Here is a 20,350-nt window from a genome sequence, read left to right as displayed (position 1 = left end):
ATACATAATTACCGAGAGAATTAGATTTTTATAGCATAGTTTACGTGAGATGAGATCACTTGGGGTCATGTGATACGAACCTACGAATCAGGAATTTGAACCATGAAAGCATAGTAAATTCTTAAATTATGTCTTTTTACAAATTTATTGTCTTTATTTATTAGCTTTTTACAAAATTTTAAACCATATTAAAATGTTTATGCCTTCAAAATAGAAAATGTTTAGAATTAACATTTGTTAACATTTTTTATGTGTATACTGTATGTTATCGCCAACAAAGTCGTCTTGGCGAGATTTGCGCCGGCGAAACGGAAAAGTACCCAATTTTTTTACTGAATCCTATAATATAATTGTACCAATTTTTTTTTTATGTTTCTGTACTGCTTCATTTGCATTTATCAGCAATAACACACAGAAATTTTTAGATGATCCAACATTTAAAACTAATAATTATTCCAAAATTTAAAGGAGGTTTACATTTTTACACAGCTCCTTAAAAAAATATTAAACTTGTGGATTTGCCTTATCATTGTATAAAGTTATTTTAATTATACAATCAGCTGGCTTTGCTTTTTTAAAATTACAATAGCATTTATTATACTTACTTTCCTCTTTATCTAATTGACAGTATATAAATAATAACTCAAATAATTATAATAAATTTTTACACACCTTATGATCAAGATGCCCATATGTAATTTACGTGCCCTTTCCCTGAGGGCATGCGTCCCACGAAATTTGTTGATGGAACCTTTTGCAGGTGTCCATTCAGGAGGGTAATATTTATTGACAGCTTTTCTTTCAGCCTATAAAAGAAAAGCATTTGGAAATTTATAAAGTACAAATAAGTAAAGACATAAAATATCAAAAGTACATGACAATGATAAAATTACATTTCTTGGAGAATTATGAACGTCTAGTTTGCCACTTCCAAATATATATCCTATTTAATCTTTAAAATACAGTTGCTTTTCCATTATTCACCTGGCACACATTTTGGCACACCTGTGTGTGCATACAGAAATGTACTGCGTGTTTGTACGCACACACATACATATATATATACACTCACATACCAAAATGCATGACGCTGTGGTGATAGCAATAAAGACTCCACCTTGCACCTGCTAAGATTTCGATACGAGAAATTACAGATTACATTGATTTTCATATTCCAGATCACAGATAAATAGTAATTATAGATCACTTTATAATTTTGTTTTCTACTTATCACTCATATTATATTTTCTTTAGTTGAATTTTTACTTTTATTTTGGGTTAAACCTTGCAAAATGCCCAATGTACATGCCGTATAAATTCCGGATTAGAACTGTTCAGACCCAGCCTTATGGTTAATTTTCTGTGAAAGTAGGTTTGCTTTTGCTGCCTCCAAACTTATCACAGAATCAATACTAAAGATAATTATGTATACTGATGATAATTTCTCATTTTCCTCTAGGTATTGCATTATTAGATTCAGATTTAATTATGAAACCAGACTCTACTGATCCGTACACAAAGCTCAAAACTGAGTTAATAAACATATCAGACGAATCTTCTCAGTAAGAAATTCACCAGTTATTATCTGGAGAGGAATTAGGCTCTTGAAAAACTTCCAATCTGCTTAGAAATATGAAACATTGAGTGGAATCCTTAAATGCTTCCGATAACTTAATTTTAGAATTTTTGCCTTTGATATTTCAGTCTATTTTGGCGCCAGTTTCCAGTTTAACTTCAGACAAAGCTGCAGAAATTACCGACAGAATCTTAGAAGTAAATCCAACCCCAAGGCTAGGTTTTGGTTTCTCTGATTAGGGCAAAGTACACTTAGGCTATTTGCCTAAGGGAAGGGAGTGGAGAACTTTCTAAAGGAAACTAGCTCATATACACATTACACATGGGGAAATCCAGGAAAACATCTATGCAGCTGGCCTGTTCACCTGGAATCGAACCCAGGTCGGAACTATCAGTGTTCAGCGACTTAACCGCTTGGAAGCTGCTGGGCCCCAACCTCTGGGCTTAGTGCCATTTCTTGCAGAGTCGAACAGTCTTTTCAGGCAAAATCATTTAAAGAAACAGAAAAATTAAACAAAGGTACTGACTGTATTTCTCTTGCTCACAGCTGCTTGCTAAATCATGGAGATCATGATACAGAATTCGTGTGATGCATCAATGAAAAAGTTCATTTCAATTGCCAATTTATAATTTCTGATTTGTCAATGCATTTTCGAAACATTTCAACATCTCTCTTACATGAAATTGTGATTGAACATTTGCACTACAAAAAACTGTGTTCACAATGAAACACTAACAGATATTAAAAAATGGAAATGCATGAGAGCAGCCTTGGAGTTTTTACAGCATTATGCGGCAAAAGGAAATGATTTTTTGTAAAAGTATTGTCACAGTAATAAAACATGGATTTATTACGAGATAGCTGAAACAAAACGACAGTCAGTGGAATGATGGCATGGTTCCCTGAAATGCAAGAAAGCAAAGCCACCTTTTTCTTCATGAAAAATAATGTGCATTGTGTTTTGGAATGGTCAAGGAATTTTGTTAGTGTACTGGATGGAATGAGGCACAACAATCAATGCTACAGCTTATTATGCTGAAGAAGTTACAGTACAAGATACAGAACAAAAGCCTAGATTACCGACTTCCGGTATTGCGTTTGTACATGACAATGTATGACCACATGCAGCAAGCATAAAAACGATGCTGCTGGATTCATTTTGCTGGGAAAAATTCTGTCACACTCGTTATAGTCCGGACCTAGCTTCACCTGACTTCCATTTGTTTTTTACATCTCAAGAAATTTTTTGCTCAGCACAACAAAAAATGTGCTGACCAGTGCCAACTTTTGAAAATGATCAAGGTAAACGTCTAGAACTAGCACAGGTTGAAGATGGCTGAATTCTATGAAGTGGGTATGTTGAAACTAGTGACAAGATATGACACATGCCTTGTTCGCTTGGTGAATATGTAAAAAAGTAGTTTTAGGTGTGCAGATTTTGCTGTAATAAAACACAAATGGAAATAAATAGCTAATCTTTTTTTAATACCCAAATGGTACCTAATATCTGAATGAGTTTTGTATTACACACAAATCTCAAAATGTCATGCAATTCAATTTTATTCAAATTAAAATATTTGAGAAGCAAAAATAAACAGTTCAATTATTAAGTTACAGCTAAGCAACACATTTTTTTTATTCATGAAAATTATTGTTCAGTATGAACTTTGTTATTTGAATATTTCTATATGGAAAAAATTGCTTTGTGTCACTGGTCTAGGAATGAGCAGCAATAAAACTTCAAGATATAAACAGATACTATGAAAACTAGTATAATATTTGAAACAGCAGAACACAGATCAATTTCTTTGGAATAGCTATTTTAAGGAGACCTAGGTGAAAATCAGCCCTACTCCTACCATAGCAAACTCAAGATAAAATTCTTAACCTGCGAGCACACACAACGGGTATGTCATACCCATGTGCATTTTTCTTTTTGTATATTTCTCACCTATTCCTTCATAAAAAGACGAAACTTGGTGTAGCTGAGTTCATGGTCACATACTTAAATGGGGGAAATTCCTGAGGTGACAGGTGCAATGGTTTTTTAGGAACAGCATTGTTCGGGCATGTCATACCCGCGCGTGTACTCGCGTTTCTCAGTGAGTCACTTCGCACTTCTCGTTTTCAAGCTTTTAGTATAGGTTTTTCTTGAGTTGTAAGCATGGCGCCGTATATTCCTTACGATGAAGAGATGAAAAGATTGAGAAATTTTCATGAAACAGTTTCTTCTGATGAGGATTCATTTAGTGAAGACGATGAAGATGTTGATGACGAAGAATAAAATAGTAATCATGATTCATCCATACAGGATAATGATTCAGATACAGAAACAGAAAATAAAACTTTGGAATGTAATGAGCGTAAATGAGTTTTATGTTGAAAACAATGGAGTAAAATGGAACAAAAATAAATTACGGACTAATGTTAGAATTGGCGCCAAAAATATTATAACTAAACTCCCTGGAAATACGAAGTATTCTAAAGACGTAAGTTGATGAACACCTTTAGATTCCTGTCACTGCTTATCGATGAAGATATGTTAAGACGTAGTCGACAATACAAATATTTATATTGATTCAGTACGTGGAAATTTCACTCGTGAACGGGACGCGAAAGCAACAAATGATTTGGAAATCAAAGCTTTAATTGGATTGCTGTATTTATGTGGAGTTTATAAATCATCCCATGTGAACGAAGAGATTTGTGGGCAACAGTGGACATATTTCGGGAAACAATGTCAGTGAACCGATTCCTCTTTCTTTTACGATGCCTCCGTTTTGATGACATTAGAGATCGTTCCAGTAGAAGAAATATTGATAAATTAGCTCCGATCAAAGAATTTTTTGGAAATTTTGTCACAAATTGCCAAAAGGCTTACACTGTAGGAGAGTATGTGACCATTGATGAGAAGTTGAAATCATTCAGAGGTCTTTGTTCCTTCAAACAATATATGCCCAACAAGCCAGCAAAGTATGGCATAAAAATATTTGCTCTTGTAGACGTAAGGGTATTTTATACCTATAGTATGGAAATTTATGCTGGTAAACAACCAGATGGGCCATTTCAAGTTGAAATCGGTGCAAGCGAAGTTGTCAAATGTTTAATAAGGCCCTTATACAACTCTGGTCGAAATTTAACAGTTGCTAATTGGTATATGGGATATGAATTATCTCAAGATCCCCAAAAGAAGAAAATTACGATAGTAGGTACAATGCATAAAAATAAGAGAGAAATCCCACCTGAGTTTCTGGCAAAGGAAAAAGAAGCATATTCTTCAATTTTCGGTTTTCAGAAAGAAGCAACACTTGTATCTTATGTGCCGAAAAGAAATAAGAGTGTGATACTGTTGTTTACAATGCATTCCGACGATCAAATCGATGAATCTACTGGGGAATTTAAAAAGCATGAAATCATTATATTCTATAACATGACAAAAGGAGCAGTCGATGTTGTAGATGAGATGGCTACAGCAAGAGTAGCACGTCGATGGCCTATGGTGATTTTCTTTTCAGTGTTAAACAAGGCTGCCATTAATGCAAGAATAATTCTACTATCAAAGAAGGAACCACCAACGGAATACCGTACCAGGCATACTTTTCTCAAAGATGGGATGCAGCTAATAGAAATTGTTCAAAGTGAATGACGACGAGCATCTGTAGTTCCTGATTCTAGAATAACTCTGACCACCGATGAACATGTTAACAATGAACCATCCTCCAAAAAACCTAAAATTACTTACAAGAGGTCTACAGAGTGCTCCAAGAAAAAAGATAGAAAGACTAGATTCATTTGTGAAAATTGCAGCAAAAGTATATGTATGGAACAAATGACCTAATTTTGTAAACAATGTTCAAAGAATTGTAAATAAATAATTTTATCTCTCCTTATTCTTTCATATTTTGTCTAAAATGAAGTATTAACTTGGTTTTACATTTTAATTTCTTTTAAAAACCGATTAATTTTGTTTGGCAAATTTTAATTACAAACTTTTCATTCGGGTATCACATACCCGGTGCGTGTTCTCGTGTTCGTCGGAACGGTGCGTGTGCTCGCGGGTTAATACTGTCATTATTATCATCCCTTTAGTTATGTTACCTCTACAGAACTAATAACATCCATTTGCATAAATGAAGAAAGTTGAGAATATATTTAAATAGTTTTTTAGAAACAATATTCAATATGAATACTTCCTTGCTCAACAAAATAAAAGCAGCTCAAGAGATTTAACACTTAACCATGATTACAAGTCTATTCATAATAATCAGAAGTTGTAGTTTAGAAAAGAGTGTCCCCTGACCTAGCGCCAAATATCGATGTGGGTACTGGTTTTTTGGTAACTGAGAATTAGCTCTTTCCCCAATATTGGCAAAAAGTTTTTGCTGATTGCCAATGTATTTAAGTTTCATTTAATTGGATCTTCTTAGTTTAGGGATTGAGGCCTACATGATTCATGGTACATTTACTATTAATTATTTGAATTTCAATGGCTGTTAACTGACCATTAGTTTTCCTTAGCTGGTTAATTCTAACTAATCATTGTCCCGTCATTTCTACAAGAAGTATGCCTGGTAAGAGAAATACTCATTTTTTCATAATTTAGACTGAAAGTATATGAAAGCTATTATTGATTGGTGTACAAATGAAGGTTTAATTAGTTTTCAGAATGACTTATAAGGTATTTCTCCCGCTTTCTTGGTGTGATGGTCTGCACGCTGGGTGCATAACCAGAGGTCCACAGTTCGATTCCTGGCGAAGGTGTTGCTCATTTCTCACATCTTCTGCTTCAAAAAAACCCTAAGGGTTGTGAATGATGATTCTCCTCACTCAGGATTTGGCAATTGTGTCCCCTAAAAACCCCAGTGGCCCTTTAAAAGGGGTAGCATATAAGGTATTTTTCCCGCCTTCTTGGTGTGGTGGTGAGCATATTTCAGAGGTCCATGGTTCGATTCCTGGACCATGGAAAAACTTATGTCTCTACAGACTGTCTAAGTTTGTACAAAAGATATGCATCCAGTTGAGGGTAAGGTTTCATCAGACGGCTATTTGAGGATCAGTTGCATGAAAGGCATCCATTGTAAGCTAGGCTGTGGAGTCGCAAATGGAGTTAGGCAGATTTTGGGGTAAAAGAAGTTGGAGCTGCAGTCGCTAAAAACACATTGACTTCAACTCCAGTTTTTGTTCAGCAGTTTGAATTTGAAATGAAATTAAAGTGAAGTGAAAAAAAAATAATGACAAACAGAGTTATTTTTATTAACGGACTATATACATCCAAAACACTAAATTTTTAATAAATAGTTATTTTATATTTTACTGACATATTAATAAATAAGTACAATAGAGGAGGATGGATGAAATATTTGCCATTATTGATTAAACTGATTCATTTAGTTACAAATCTCACTGGTAAATTTAGGTATTCAGCAACAGCAGCAAGAACTCCCAAAATTGATGCCATTCTTAGAAAGCGAGCAGGAAAAGGAGCAATTATTGATGAAGCAACATGGTGGGGAAGTACATATTTGATGATATAGAGGTTAATTTAGAAGTCAAACAACAAAAATCAGCGTTATATTTTCAAATTTTCACAGGACTAGTTTTGATAGTTTTACCGAACCATCATCCTCAGCTGTAAAAGCGTAAATGGAAGCCCATTTGTGCTTTTGCAGGTTCGGTAAAACCAATGAAACTAGTCCTGTGAAAATATAACTCTGATTTTTGCTGTTTGACTTCTAAACTAATATTTGTTCAGCGTGTTATTGTATCATAATGATATAGAGGTTGTTAGAAGTAAGAACGTTTTTAGAAGATGTAGTTGTTTCATTAACAGAAAGACTGTGGAATGATCTTGCAGGATTGGAAACTCTTCTTTCTACACCATATATAGCCACAAAAAAACTTCAATCTGAAGAATTAACAGGAGGCGAGAATGGAAGAATGTGATGTTTGTTCTTTCTGAAATGGAGGGTTTGCTGAAGGATTCATTTCTTCAATGAAGAAAAGATAAACTTGTTTCCTAGACAATGAGACCTTGCTGGGTTCAATTTATGAAGATCCAAAACACTAAAGTTTTTTGGATGACGAAAAAATTAAAAATGCAAAGAAAGCCATCTATGAACTTTCATAAGAATCAAATTATTCTCAGAACAATTGGAGTCTTCAAATCAGGACAGTCAAATTAAGAGTTCCTCTTCATCTAGCATGAGGAGGACCTCTTAATCTAGCATGTGCAGCTAGATTAAGAGGAAGTTTCACAAGTCTTCAGGTAACATTTCCGATTCTCACTTTGCAAAGTTTATGTGGCATTGCAGTTTGCAGTATCATGTATTCAACCTGAGACCACATGAATTACATTAAAGAATTTATCAACCACAGTCACCTGATGGCAATGAGACATAACCAAGAATAAACAAGGTGACTACTTCTGTTGTTTTTGTAACATATGTTTTGGCATTGTTTTAGATGAGATGCATCTTAGAAATACAGATTCTTGGCATCGAAAAATTGCCAAAAGTATCATGGTGAGCCTGACCGTAAATTTTACCCCCTCAGACGATTCTGGTGACTTCAATTTACGTTTGTAGCCTTTAACACAAAATACTTTCATTTCTTGAAGAAAAGGTTCCATATTAATGTTTACTGAAATGAATAGTTTTTCTCTAAAGCTAACAGTAATATTAACTCTATTTAATTTTGGGCTAAAGTGCAGAATCGCTCATTTATTTGATTGGCGCTTTTTACAAGAGTAAGAAGAACTGGATTTTTGTCAATTTTCTTTGACCTATTTAAGTGAAAATAGGTTATTCGAGGGAGTGCGCAATGCCCTTTTTGTGCAATTCTGGGAATTTTTTTTAAGTGAAAATAGGTTGATGTGTACATGGATACCGAGTATGTGCAATTCTTAAAAATGCGCCAAGCAGTGGGCGATTCTGCACTTTCCCCTAATTTTGTATTAAAAATTTCTGTGCTTGAATTCCTTATATCATTGAAAATGTATCAATAAGATTACAAATTTCCAAACTTTTACAGGAAAATATAACTACGTATTCTAATATGAAAAGCTGAGATGACCACTTCTATGTTGATAGAAAATGTTCATTTAAAAAAAAAATCCCTGAAAGTGGTATTACAAATATGTTTTGTTTAAAATCCTTACTTTCTGATATATTAGTTCAAACTAAAGTAATGTTCTTTAAGAGTGGCATGACTTTAGGATATATACTTACCATAATTAATTTAAAAAATCACTTGTTTACTTCCGAGAAATTTGACATTCAACACACTTCGTCGTCGCCAAGGAGGCTCGTCGCATAGGAACAACATTCCTCACAACTGCCATTAATGAAATACTAAAGTTTTTTTTAAGGTTTTGTCTGTCAATGTCCCTGAGAGAGATTAATTAATCTCATTGTGTACATAATAATAACTTAAATTTTATCTCAATTTGTAGCTAAAATTTTTTTATTAATTTTTACGTTTGCTTGAACATGCAATGATGATTTTTTATTGCCTTGAAGAATAGAGTTAGGCGACGTAAACTGCAAATCAGCGTCAGGTATAGATCAACTCAACTTACCTCTTCTTTCCAATCATATTTATTGCAATAGCAGACATCCAGCAATTTACACACGAAAAATGCCTAAAAAGAAATCTCGCAATCCTAAGAAGGAAACTGAAAACGAATGTTCAAATAATAACGTAGAAAATGATGTTGATGATGAATTTACTGATCAGTTGAAAGAAAATTTGGTCCTGGATGGTGATCATAATGAAAAGGGTAAGTAGTATCGTCATTTCCACATGTAGACGTCAAATATGCTTTTAGAGAACGCATGATTTGATACTTATTTATAAAGTAATGTTGATGAAAGTTAATATTTTCCATGAAAGTGTAGTAAAATTCATGTTGTTTTTCACAAATATGATTTTATTTGTGTGGAACAACTTGATTATATTGTGGTATAAAATTGTGAAATTAATGAAAGTGTGCCATGTTCCTGAATTGCACGCCTAGCAATCGAATGAACAATGTTATTAGTTTTAGAAATCAATATAAGAGGTGAAATAACCGAAATGCCATTAATTTCTTATGAAGTAGGTCATAAATCATTTTTGGGTGCATTTGAAACTTAGAGATTAGAATGGAAATATTGCGTAATTGGCAGCATATTTCTATTTTTTTTTATTTAGTTAAAATTGTTTGCATAAATCAGTGACAAAAATTATAAATTAATTTTAAGAAGCTGCATTTTATAGCTTTAGGTTCATGATGAATATTATGATGTGGAATGTTTGCCAAAATGCTTTGATGCATTTCTATCAGAAGTTACATGTTAACAGTCTCAGTCTGAGCTAGAACCATGTTTTTGTTAAATCGATGACAGTCTATAAATTGTATTGCTGTTTTTAAAATACAGTTCAGTGCAAAAAATAATTTTTTTCCCCCTTTTTTTTTGTGTGGTATGGGAAAATGTGGCAAATGGCACAAAGCTTAAGGTAAACATCTATTTAATAAAATGTATTAATTGATAATGGGAGTCTTAAGAAATCAGATTGAAATAAAACAGTGCTTATCTATTTCTGGCAAATGTGACTTCCTGTTCAACAAAGTAACTCACTTTCATCAATTAAATAGGTATGCTATATATTAAAAAATAATAAAGATTCTTTTATGAAGCTGAATTAATAAATGGATAAATTACCAAAAATATGTTTATTTCAGTTTTAATCTAATTAATCAATAATTTCACTTTTAATTCAAAATAGCTTGATAATCAGTTTTCAAAGGGCATATTATATCTTTTAATTATATTTTTATTTCTCATTTTACTTGAGGAAGGAATAGTAATAATTTATTATTATTGCAGGTAGTGGTGAGGCAGAAAAACCTCACTCAAAGAAAAAAACAAAGAAAAAAGAGAAACTTACCAAGAAGAAAGCTCCTGAAATTGAAAACAAAAAAGATGATTCTGACTCAGAAATCAGTGAAGTTAATGATATGAACAATGATGATGATGATATGAATGATGCAGATGAATCTGCATCTCTTTCTAATCAAGAAAATGAAACATCTAAAGGTAATATATTAATTTAATGCTGTTCTAAATTTTCGTTATAATTTAAGGTATTTTCGGTTTTTTTCTTTCCTGTGTTTTATTTAATTGCTTGAATATTATATTGTGAAGGAAATATATGCTTTATAATATTGTACTTACCATACAATCCTGGGATTTCAAAAAGGATTACAGGATTTTGTAAAAACGAGTGCATTTATGTAAAATAAATATAAGAGGAAAACACATTGTTGATTAAGAGTTTACACATTATTGATTGATATAGATTTTAGTTTAGCAATGTTTTCAGTAGTTCATTATCTTCTTCAGCTGCAACTAAATGAAAGATAAGTATCACAAATGACTATCTCCCTATATGATGTAATAGTTCTACATGAGTATTTCTACAGAACTCAAATTAGTACAGTATTTCCTGGAATATAATTTCTAACACTTGAGATTTTTTTATTTGTGTAGCAAGTATGATTTCAGTGTTCAGGTGCATGATTAATCCTACTAGTATACGTCTTAGTGAAACGACAGGCTGAATGGGCCAATTGATGAAGTTAAATTGCATTTTTCATGTCTCGAAAGCGCGACTTAGGATATATATTAGATTTATATATAGCATTTTTCTAATATAGGTTTTTGACTCAAAATCAGACTTTGGTTGATCTCTGGATTATGGTAACTTGGCGAAAATTTGGCGACCAACTCTGCTACAGCAACCCTCTATTTTTTTTTTTCTGCCGCCATTTTGTCTTCACGAAGTAAAGACATGTTTCTTTTCTTTTTATTTACTGTACACTTTTTCCAACAATCTACTAGCCAAATTACACTTATACTAGAAATTTTATCTAACAAAACTGCTTAATCATAACAAATATTCACTGCAAAATTGGGAAAAAGTGCACAATCGCAAACTCCTTACGCGTTTTACACAATAACACATACACATAAACCATGTACACGTCGACTTATTTTTACTTAAAAAAAATCCCAGAATTTCACAAAAATGGCATTGCGCACACACTTCACTATATCCATGTACACTGCTTTTTTCTCATAAATTAGAAAAATTTCTCAAAAATGCATGACAATTTTCTGAATCTTTAAACCCCGTAAAAAGAACATATATCAAATTACCTGATCGCGAAAAAGTATATAGCCTTTCCAAATATGAACATTTCCACATATAAAATAAATAAAATATCCAAAAACTTTTACCTCTAAATTATCTATTATATTATAAATGTCACCAACGAATTCATACCGCAAACATTACAAATACTTAGTGTCAAATATTTAAATTATTTCCATGCACGTTTACTTCAACTTAAACGTATACCAAATTCCTACAAACATAAAATTCACAAAATAACTATCATTTAATTAAAATATCACTAAACCATGTACACGTCGACTTATTTTTACTTAAAAAAACATCCCAGAATTGCACAAAAATGGCATTGCGCACACTCTTCACTATATCCATGTACACTGCTTTTTTCTCATAAATTAGAAAAATTTCATGAAAATGCATGACAATTTTAAACGCAGAATCTTTAAACCCAGTAAAAAGAACACTCTTCACTATATCCATGTACACCGCTTTTTTCTCATAAATTAGAAAAATTTCTCGAAAATGCATGACAATTTTCTGAATCTTTAAACCCGGTAAAAAGAACATATATGAAATTACCTGATCGCGAAAAAGTATATACCCTTTCCAAATATGAACATTTCCACGTATAAAATAAATAAAATATCCAAAAACTTTTACCTCTACATTATCTATTATATTACAAACGTCACTAACTAATTCATACCGCAAACATTACAAATGGTTACAAATACTTAGTGTCAAATATTTAAATTATTTCCATGCACGTTTACTTCCACTCTAACGTATACCAAATTAGTAGTAGGTAGTAACCTTTATCGCCTCCAAAATGTCGCCAAACTACCAGTTACCATATTCCAAAGATCAGCCCAGACTTTTTCTGAAATGACATGCCAATTTTTTTTCCATGTTTTAATTTAATCAAATTATGCCTTAATTTAAAATTTTGTGCAAAATGTATGGAGAAATTCAAAAATTTATCTTGAAAAATTTTTTTTCAGCAAACTTCTTAATTTATAGCAACCTATTTTCCTTTTCTTTTTTTTCATTATAGAAGAACGAAAAAAGTCATCGTTCATACTCTCAAATAATCTTAACAAAGTGCGTAAATCGCATTTGGTGTTGTTATTGCTTTAAAAAAAAAAAAAAAAAAAAAAAAAAAAAAAAAAAAAAAGGCAAACTTGAAAATGCTCCAACTTGTAAATTCATGTATATCTTAGAAAATTTTGAATAAAAAACTCTAATTTTTTGCAGGTGTGCCTAGAAATACATCTACTTTAAGACGATGGTAAAAATTTTATAGATTATAATTCGAAATTTGTTTCGAAAAATTTATAATAATTATTTAAAAGTACAAACTTTAAATCATAAAAAATGTGCAAATTATATTTGGATTAAGTCTAAATTTTGAATTCTGGAAAAAGGGATCAAGTAAGTTTCATAAAAAAAGAGATATTAATAAATATATATCAAATTCAATTAACATTGAGGTGCTAAAATTTTGAGAGTTAATTTTTTAAAAACTACTTGTGAGACTTTTACAAAACTTGTCATTTAGGCATGATTTGAGTCGTAGAATCGAAATATGGAAAAAAAAAATGGCATGTCATTTCAGAAAAAGTCCGATTTTGTGTCAAAATACCTATATTAGAACAAAGTTATATATAAATCTAATGCATATTTTAAGTCGCACTTTTGAGACAAAAAAAAAAAAAAAAAAAAATGCAAGTTGAATTTTGTCAATCATCCCAGTAAAATGGGAGATGCAGAACTATCCCCCTCCCGCAGTGGAAAAGACATATCACAAAATAATTATTCAAGTACCAAACATGTTTTTAAAAAATGGTGGTAAAAAAATATTTCAGGGTACTCCTGGGCAAAATTTGACGATTTTTTTTACTCCATTTCTGTCTATGTCTATTGCCTTTCCCAATAAAATGGCATCCAAAAACATAATGCAATAAAACATGATTAAAATAAAAAATATATGATCTCAATAAACTGCATTTTATATCAAACAAGGAAATAACGTAAGAATGGAAATACATGTTATTTAATCTACACAGTACAAAAAGTAAATATCAACTTATTTTAAAATTTCCATTTCTTCGGTACACACAGAATTCCTTAACACAATCCAAAAACTGTTTAAAATCATCTAAACTAGGATTTGTATACATCTGTCACCATATAAATTCACAAAAGTAAAAATCAAAATATCCCCAGTACTGCCATCAGTGACATTTCTTTTGAAAAGTTCTTTTTATTACACCCCACGTACCTTCCATAGTGTTGATATGAGCTCTGGTTTCCAAATCCTTAAATCTCACTGTGTAATTTACCGAGAAGTGAACAAAGCCGTTTAAATCTGCATTTACACATCAGTCAATCAATGCTTTCTTTCCCATTCATTCCAAACCATACAGAAACCTCAGGTTAATTGTACCACCAGCAGGCATTTTACGATGTAAAGGACAAAATGAGCAACATTCTTCCTAACTAACAATGCATAAATAAGCCCTTACAAACATTTTCCCAACAGTCAAAATCTCCACAATCATACATTACAACCAATCACATCGTAATAGGGTTTCCATAACATTCAGCGTAAAATACTCACGTTACCATAAATGAAACAACTTGGCGATAATCTAAGGGGTACCCTAAAATATAGACTAACTGTGTCGTCAAATGTAATATTGAAATGCTAGTGCTGCAATTTCAGGATAAAATTCATTTTTATAAAAATTTTTGAGATGTTTCACTAAGAAATGTCTTAATGTCAGGTATTTTCCCCTCCTATTTTAAATGATACAGCCATTAAATTTATTAATTATTAAATAATAAATATTTCTCCCCCCAGCCTTGAATAAATGTAATGTAAAATTAAAATTAGTCAGAAAGCAATCTTAGACTAATATTGATTTTATAGGAAATCTCAAGCAATTTCAAGCAAGATAAGGATCCCTTTTATATGTATAGTATAAAGTCTGTACTCAGATCGTGCATTGTACGGAATAATCTGATAACCAGACCAATTTTTTATTTATTTATTTTTTAGGAATGTTTTTTGGAAAGGGAGGGAAGGCCTGATTCCAAGAGTAGCATATAACTTAAGTTTTGAAAGTGTTGCAATAGTCAGAAATATAGCATTTTGCCTAGTAGAAGATAGTGTAGGATTGTGCATTCCATAAAGTTGATTTGTGCCAATTTCCAATTTTTTTTTTTAATTCTGCGATTTAAAGGTGAAACAGTTTGACGGAGAGCACTACTGAGAATTCTACAATTCTCTGATTTGTGCTTATAGACAAAAGACAGAGTAAAAATAATTAAGTGTTTTATTATGTATGTTTGCTGCATTTTACATTTAATTAATTTGTTTGTGTAATTTTGAGTGTTTTGTTATAGTGGATATATCTTTTATGTAATTTTTAGTGTTTCAATAAGGATGTTTCTTGCTTTTTAATTACATTAATTCATTGCTGTTTTACATAATTTTCAGTGTGCTGCTATTATTTAAAATAGCTACTGTTTTGTTGTTCTAAGTGTTCAGGTGGCAGAAATGAGTGTTGGCTGCATAATGAAGAGTATTCAAATTTTTTCTTTTAAATATTAGTAACTGAGTTTTAATAGCATGGTAAACTTTTATATTGATATTATACTTCGCGATGATTGCAGACATCAGACAGTTACCCTATGAAGTGTTGTGTGTTGATGATGAGGAATATAACAGTACTTTCTTTCAGGAAAATAGATTTTGTAAATGATATTCCTAGATCAAAAGCTTAAATTTAGCACTGTTTGAATGAAGAATAACTGATTTGTTGTTCAGATAAGCCTTAAGTATATGTGGGAATTCACTTATTCAGGACTTGGATAAGCAGTGGAATGTCATCATAGTAGTGGTTTTCCATTGGAGAGTGATATTTCCCCAGTCATCAGTTAACTAAGAGATGGCATAATCTATAATATGGCTCTAAATCCAGAAAATTTCGCTACCAATACTGAAGAAAGTGACAGAGAGGTTGCTGAAAATGAAAAAAAAAAATATTGAAAATTTAGTGGGAATTTTTGATACAGCAATTATGGAACTTCATCACTGGAACTTTGTAGCTAAACAAAAAATTATGTTTATATAAATATTACGTTATATAAAATTGAAGAAAAAGTATTAGTACAAAAAAAAAAAAAAAAAAAAGATACTTACAGTTTGCATGGGAAAAAAAAGGTTTTGTAGAGCTATTAGGTTGTTTTGAAGTAAGAAATGGAAAAAATGTGCAATGCCCTCATCGGGACTTGAACCCTGTACTTCTCGAATACGTGCCAAGCTTGCTGACCATTACACCACAAAGGCATGCTAAGAAGGCAGGGGAAATACTTTATATACTTGTAAATACATTCTTTGTCGCGTTCGCTAAATTCTTGTAAAACTCTATATTCAAATCAAATAATAAAGAAATTTCGCTTACCTGTCAGACGCAGCATTGATTCTCGCCTTTTGTCATTTTATCCAATTTTTATTGATGACACAATAAAATACATTTACAATAAAGAAGCACGTATAAACTTAGTTTGCAATTTGCACTTAATGCAATTTCTTGTTACGTCACTCACAGTCATCAAAGTTCTGAAGTCCTCAAAGGAATTCAGGCACACAGCGCCATCTGGTGCAATACAGTTTCTACAATACTCTCCCTTTTAAAGGGCAAATGGGGATTAGGGAACTCAATCGGCATATCCTAGTGGGGGAGAATCATCATTACCTTTTTTAGATCGGGTGCCACTGTAGAGACACTAGGTTGTTTGGAAGTAGGAAACGTGAAAAATGTGCAGTGTCCACGACAGGACTCGAAACCCGAACCTCTCAAATATGTGCCAAACATGCTGGCCATTCCATCACAAGACCATGTTAAGAAGGTAGGAGGAATACCTTATAGTTTAATAAAGCAACACACACACACACACAAAAAAAGAAAAGCTCTCTCTTTTTCTTTTTCTTTTTTTTTCTTTTTTGTGAGCATTTTGATTCTCATAAGATCACAAATACTTCATTATTTTGTAATTATCTATTCAGATTTTTAATTTTATATTTTCTGTAGGCCATCTTACTAAATTTGAACTGGTGATCTAAACTTCAGAATCTTCTAAGTCTTGACATGTCTGAATTTTGGACTTTGTCCTATATATTTTACAACTTGAAGGAGAGGGATCCTTGTTTATCTTGTTTTTTATTGACTGATTTCTGATAAAATCAAACTTCAATCTAAAGTTTATGTTTGTCATGTTTTCCTATCATATGAAATACAATGTTATTTTAATTTAAGATTTTAGATATACGTAACACCATTAACTGGTTTATTATTTTTATTTACATGTTCCGCTCTAATGCATTACGTGAAAGGGAGGGGTGCTTTTGTGGAGTACTTTCTAAGGGGAACTGGTCAGACTAACACTTTACACATGGGGAAAACTACGAAAATGCCCATGCAGCCAACCCGTTCTTGGGATTCAAACCTCAACAAATTCAAACAAACTACTAGTGTTCGGGACTTTACCGCTCTGCTCCTGGTGGGCCCTTTCAACTGGTTTCAGCCTAGTATTTTTGCTTGGATATCATGTGGTCAATATCATCAGCAAACCTTCATTCATTTCATTATCATTCTTTTAAGAATGTTATAATAGCCCTGTTCAGGAAATGATGATGTGGTGTAGCATAGCAAGCATTTGCACAGCCATTATTACAAGATGCCTCAGGAGCTGCTTTTCAATATGACAACATGAAGTCAGATGTTATGCTACTATGAATACTTTTATAGACTTGACATGCTACTATGGCCTATAATATCTTGATTTGTGTCCCATTCAATGCATACAGGAAATCATTGAAAGAAACCTAGCCAACTTTAAAAACAAAGAACCAATTGTTAATTTTATAATTTTAATACTTTTATATATCTAAATGCTTGTGGGCTGGCAACAGTTTTTTTAGACAAGGTTTATTAGCCTAATTTATAGTAAGTCAAGGTGTGTAAGCCCATTTTTTTCCCTGTATGTTGTCATATTCCATACTGAATAAATCGAAATGAATATTTTACTTTTGAAGTAAATAAAAGTTTCAGAGTGTTACATTCAAATATGTGTATGTATGTGATTATCTATTTATCTATATATTCACATAAAATAATTTCTTAAATGTTTCCGCAGAAACTGAAAAACCTAAAGTTAAACTATCACATAAAGAAAAGAAAAAAATGAAAAAACAAGTAAGTTTATTATTGATTATCCTTTTTTTAAATTTGCATGATGTACGTTTCATGATATGATAATAGTGCAGGATTGGTGTTTCAGCTTTAATTTAATTTTTTTAAACAATTTTTTATTCTAATTGCAAGTATAAGTTGAACTGAAAAGGAATGTCATATTTTTTGTCAAATTAAATCAAGTAATTCTAAAATATATTTTTATTTTGAGTGAATGATATAAGCACTGTCATTATTAGTGATATCGAAATATTCTGTTATTAATTTTACTTCTTACTGAATTTGTGAATTTCAAAAATGATGCCATAAGCATATTTAGTTAAAATGAAACAATTGGTTCTGTATGCATGCTTAAATCAACTATTAAACAAGGGGAGTGTAGATTTAGTATCAGAATACTCATTATGAATTTGTATTTGATATTTTCAGTACAAAACTGTTATATTGTTACACGTTTAGCATGGATTTCCTGAATAATTGAAATCAAATATAGAAATTTATTTTTATGCAAGTCACTATTACTCCATTACTACCATTCAAGATACCAATGCATTGAAACAGATAAGCAGTATCATTGTTGCCTAGCTTCCTGAAAGTGTTAACAAAACTTAAAAAAAGTTTACAAACTATAACACCTGTCTCAACCATTTTGTGATATGAAGAATAGAACCTCACGATGTAAAGATGTTTAGCTGAAAGAATGGTTCTTTCTTTTTTTGCTCAGAAGTTGATTTGTAGTCAGTAAATGTAGTGTAGAGAAACCGTGTTGATGAATTAAGATGATCAGAAGTTTGAAACTGACCACACACAGTATTACATTTTTTAGAATGTAGATGCAATATTCTTTAAATTTTGGCAAAGAGTCCAAACTACTAAAAATGTTTAATAATGGTATGGCCAAATTTAAAATTAGGGGAAAAAAAAAGAAAATCTGAAAGGTTTCCGATTTTAAATTATGTTGAAAGGGGCAGTTTTTTTAAAATTTTGTGTGTTACCTTTATTTATTAAATATAATGTTCTTTGCACTTAAACCATAAAATTCAGTTCAAGAGCAATATCGCAAAATAATTTTAAATTGAGCATTTCATTAGAATTTCCGATACACAGTCTCACGCTCTGGAAATAAAAATGTTTTTTCTTTACAATGTTGCCATTGCTCACTTTGAAATCCTTGAGTTTGTTAATCAAAAATTCGTTAAAGTTTTACAAAATATGAAATTGATAATTCAACAAATTTCAAATTTGGGCTTCCAGATGTCTATATTCGCAATAGGATTACATCATTCAAAATTTGATGGCTCTAGGTACCGTTGCTTTATCACAATGCGGGAAACATACATACATTTATGCAGATTCTTCATTATTTAATTTCTTCAAATATAATATTTGATGGCTATAGTTTGAAAAGTGAAACGGACATTTAGAGTGAACTAATGCAAAATCGCAAAATGAAGACAATAGTCTCTCAGGGACAAAGTCCCTTTGGACTAACAAACAACCTATGTTTGACATATATTTTAAATAAAACTGTCTCGATTTCAAGAGCAATAAGACACAAATCATTTCTTCTTCAGGAACAAACAAACAAACAAAAAAAAAAGTTTTTAATAGGCAGGAGCAATAACACAGAAAAGAATTTTTTGCCTCAAAAGCACCAGCTACCATGAAAAGTTGCAACAAACCATAAATGAAATAACAACTTATCAATAATCTAAAGAGTTCTGTAAAATATAAAATACCCAAAAAGTTTTCATCTAGTCCTCAAAGACATTTCACTATTAGAATAATAACCTCTTCTGATTAAAATAGCACAATAAATGAAGATTATTGGAAATACTAAGGCCAAAACCACTTTGTATACTTTTGAAGGTTTCAATACAGAATCTTCTTTAGCAGCAAGAAGGAAAACGATGAAAGACAAGCAATTATAACAGTTCCTTTAAAGAAGGAAAGGAATTTCTTTCCTTACTGGAAGTTTCTTGAATTTTCTGGTCTGTTGTTTTCTGAGCACGGGCTTCTTCTTCATTATTTTTAATTCTCCAGCTGAAGAAACAGATTCTATATTTAAACTTTAAAAACTAGTCCTGCAAATTTATGAAAATTAGGTTAAATCTTGTTACCTTAATATCTTCAATAAGCATTGTAACTTCATTGTTATTTCTTTTATCCTCCTACAAGTTACAAAATCATTGAATTCTTCAGAAATTAACCATTTTAAGTTATTTTCTTGCTCACTTGTAAAATTCATTATTCAGTTCTTAAATTTAATTAAATCCAATTCTAATTTTGGCTGATGGAATTTGAATTTATGACTGATGTGAATTTATGGTATAATTTG

The 20,350-nt window shown here is 31.6% G+C and overlaps 2 protein-coding genes across 3 annotated transcripts in view; one reads left to right on the top strand and one right to left on the bottom strand.

The window, feature by feature from the left end:
- LOC118189616 (coiled-coil domain-containing protein 130 homolog) overlaps positions 1-8,920 on the bottom strand; it is a 31,095-nt gene extending 22,175 nt beyond the window's left edge. Inside the window, exons 1-2 of one of the 2 annotated variants that reach the window (XM_035360265.2) lie at positions 8,803-8,920; positions 673-806 (exon numbers count right to left, since the gene is read on the bottom strand). In XM_035360265.2, the coding sequence (XP_035216156.1) occupies positions 673-806; positions 8,803-8,805 (137 nt within the window). In that variant the 5' untranslated portion in view covers positions 8,806-8,920. Of the gene's footprint in view, positions 1-672; positions 808-8,802 lie in introns of those variants that run through there. The other variant, XM_035360266.2, reaches the window with a different exon arrangement.
- A 234-nt stretch (positions 8,921-9,154) lies between these two features.
- Positions 9,155-20,350, top strand: part of LOC118189615 (ATP-binding cassette sub-family F member 1) — a 49,217-nt gene continuing 38,021 nt past the window's right edge. The window contains exons 1-3 of the mRNA XM_035360264.2: positions 9,155-9,353; positions 10,444-10,653; positions 17,957-18,015. Of these exons, the coding sequence (XP_035216155.1) occupies positions 9,212-9,353; positions 10,444-10,653; positions 17,957-18,015 (411 nt within the window). The 5' untranslated portion in view covers positions 9,155-9,211. The remainder of the gene's footprint in view (positions 9,354-10,443; positions 10,654-17,956; positions 18,016-20,350) is intronic.

Source organism: Stegodyphus dumicola, chromosome 9, assembly GCF_044657685.1.
Source record: "Stegodyphus dumicola isolate Sdum_Otavi_A_Nest chromosome 9, ASM4465768v1".
NCBI classification, from domain to species: Eukaryota; Metazoa; Arthropoda; class Arachnida; order Araneae; family Eresidae; genus Stegodyphus; species Stegodyphus dumicola.
Note: the sequence above shows the minus strand (reverse complement) of the source record. Positions and strands in the feature narration are given on the sequence as shown.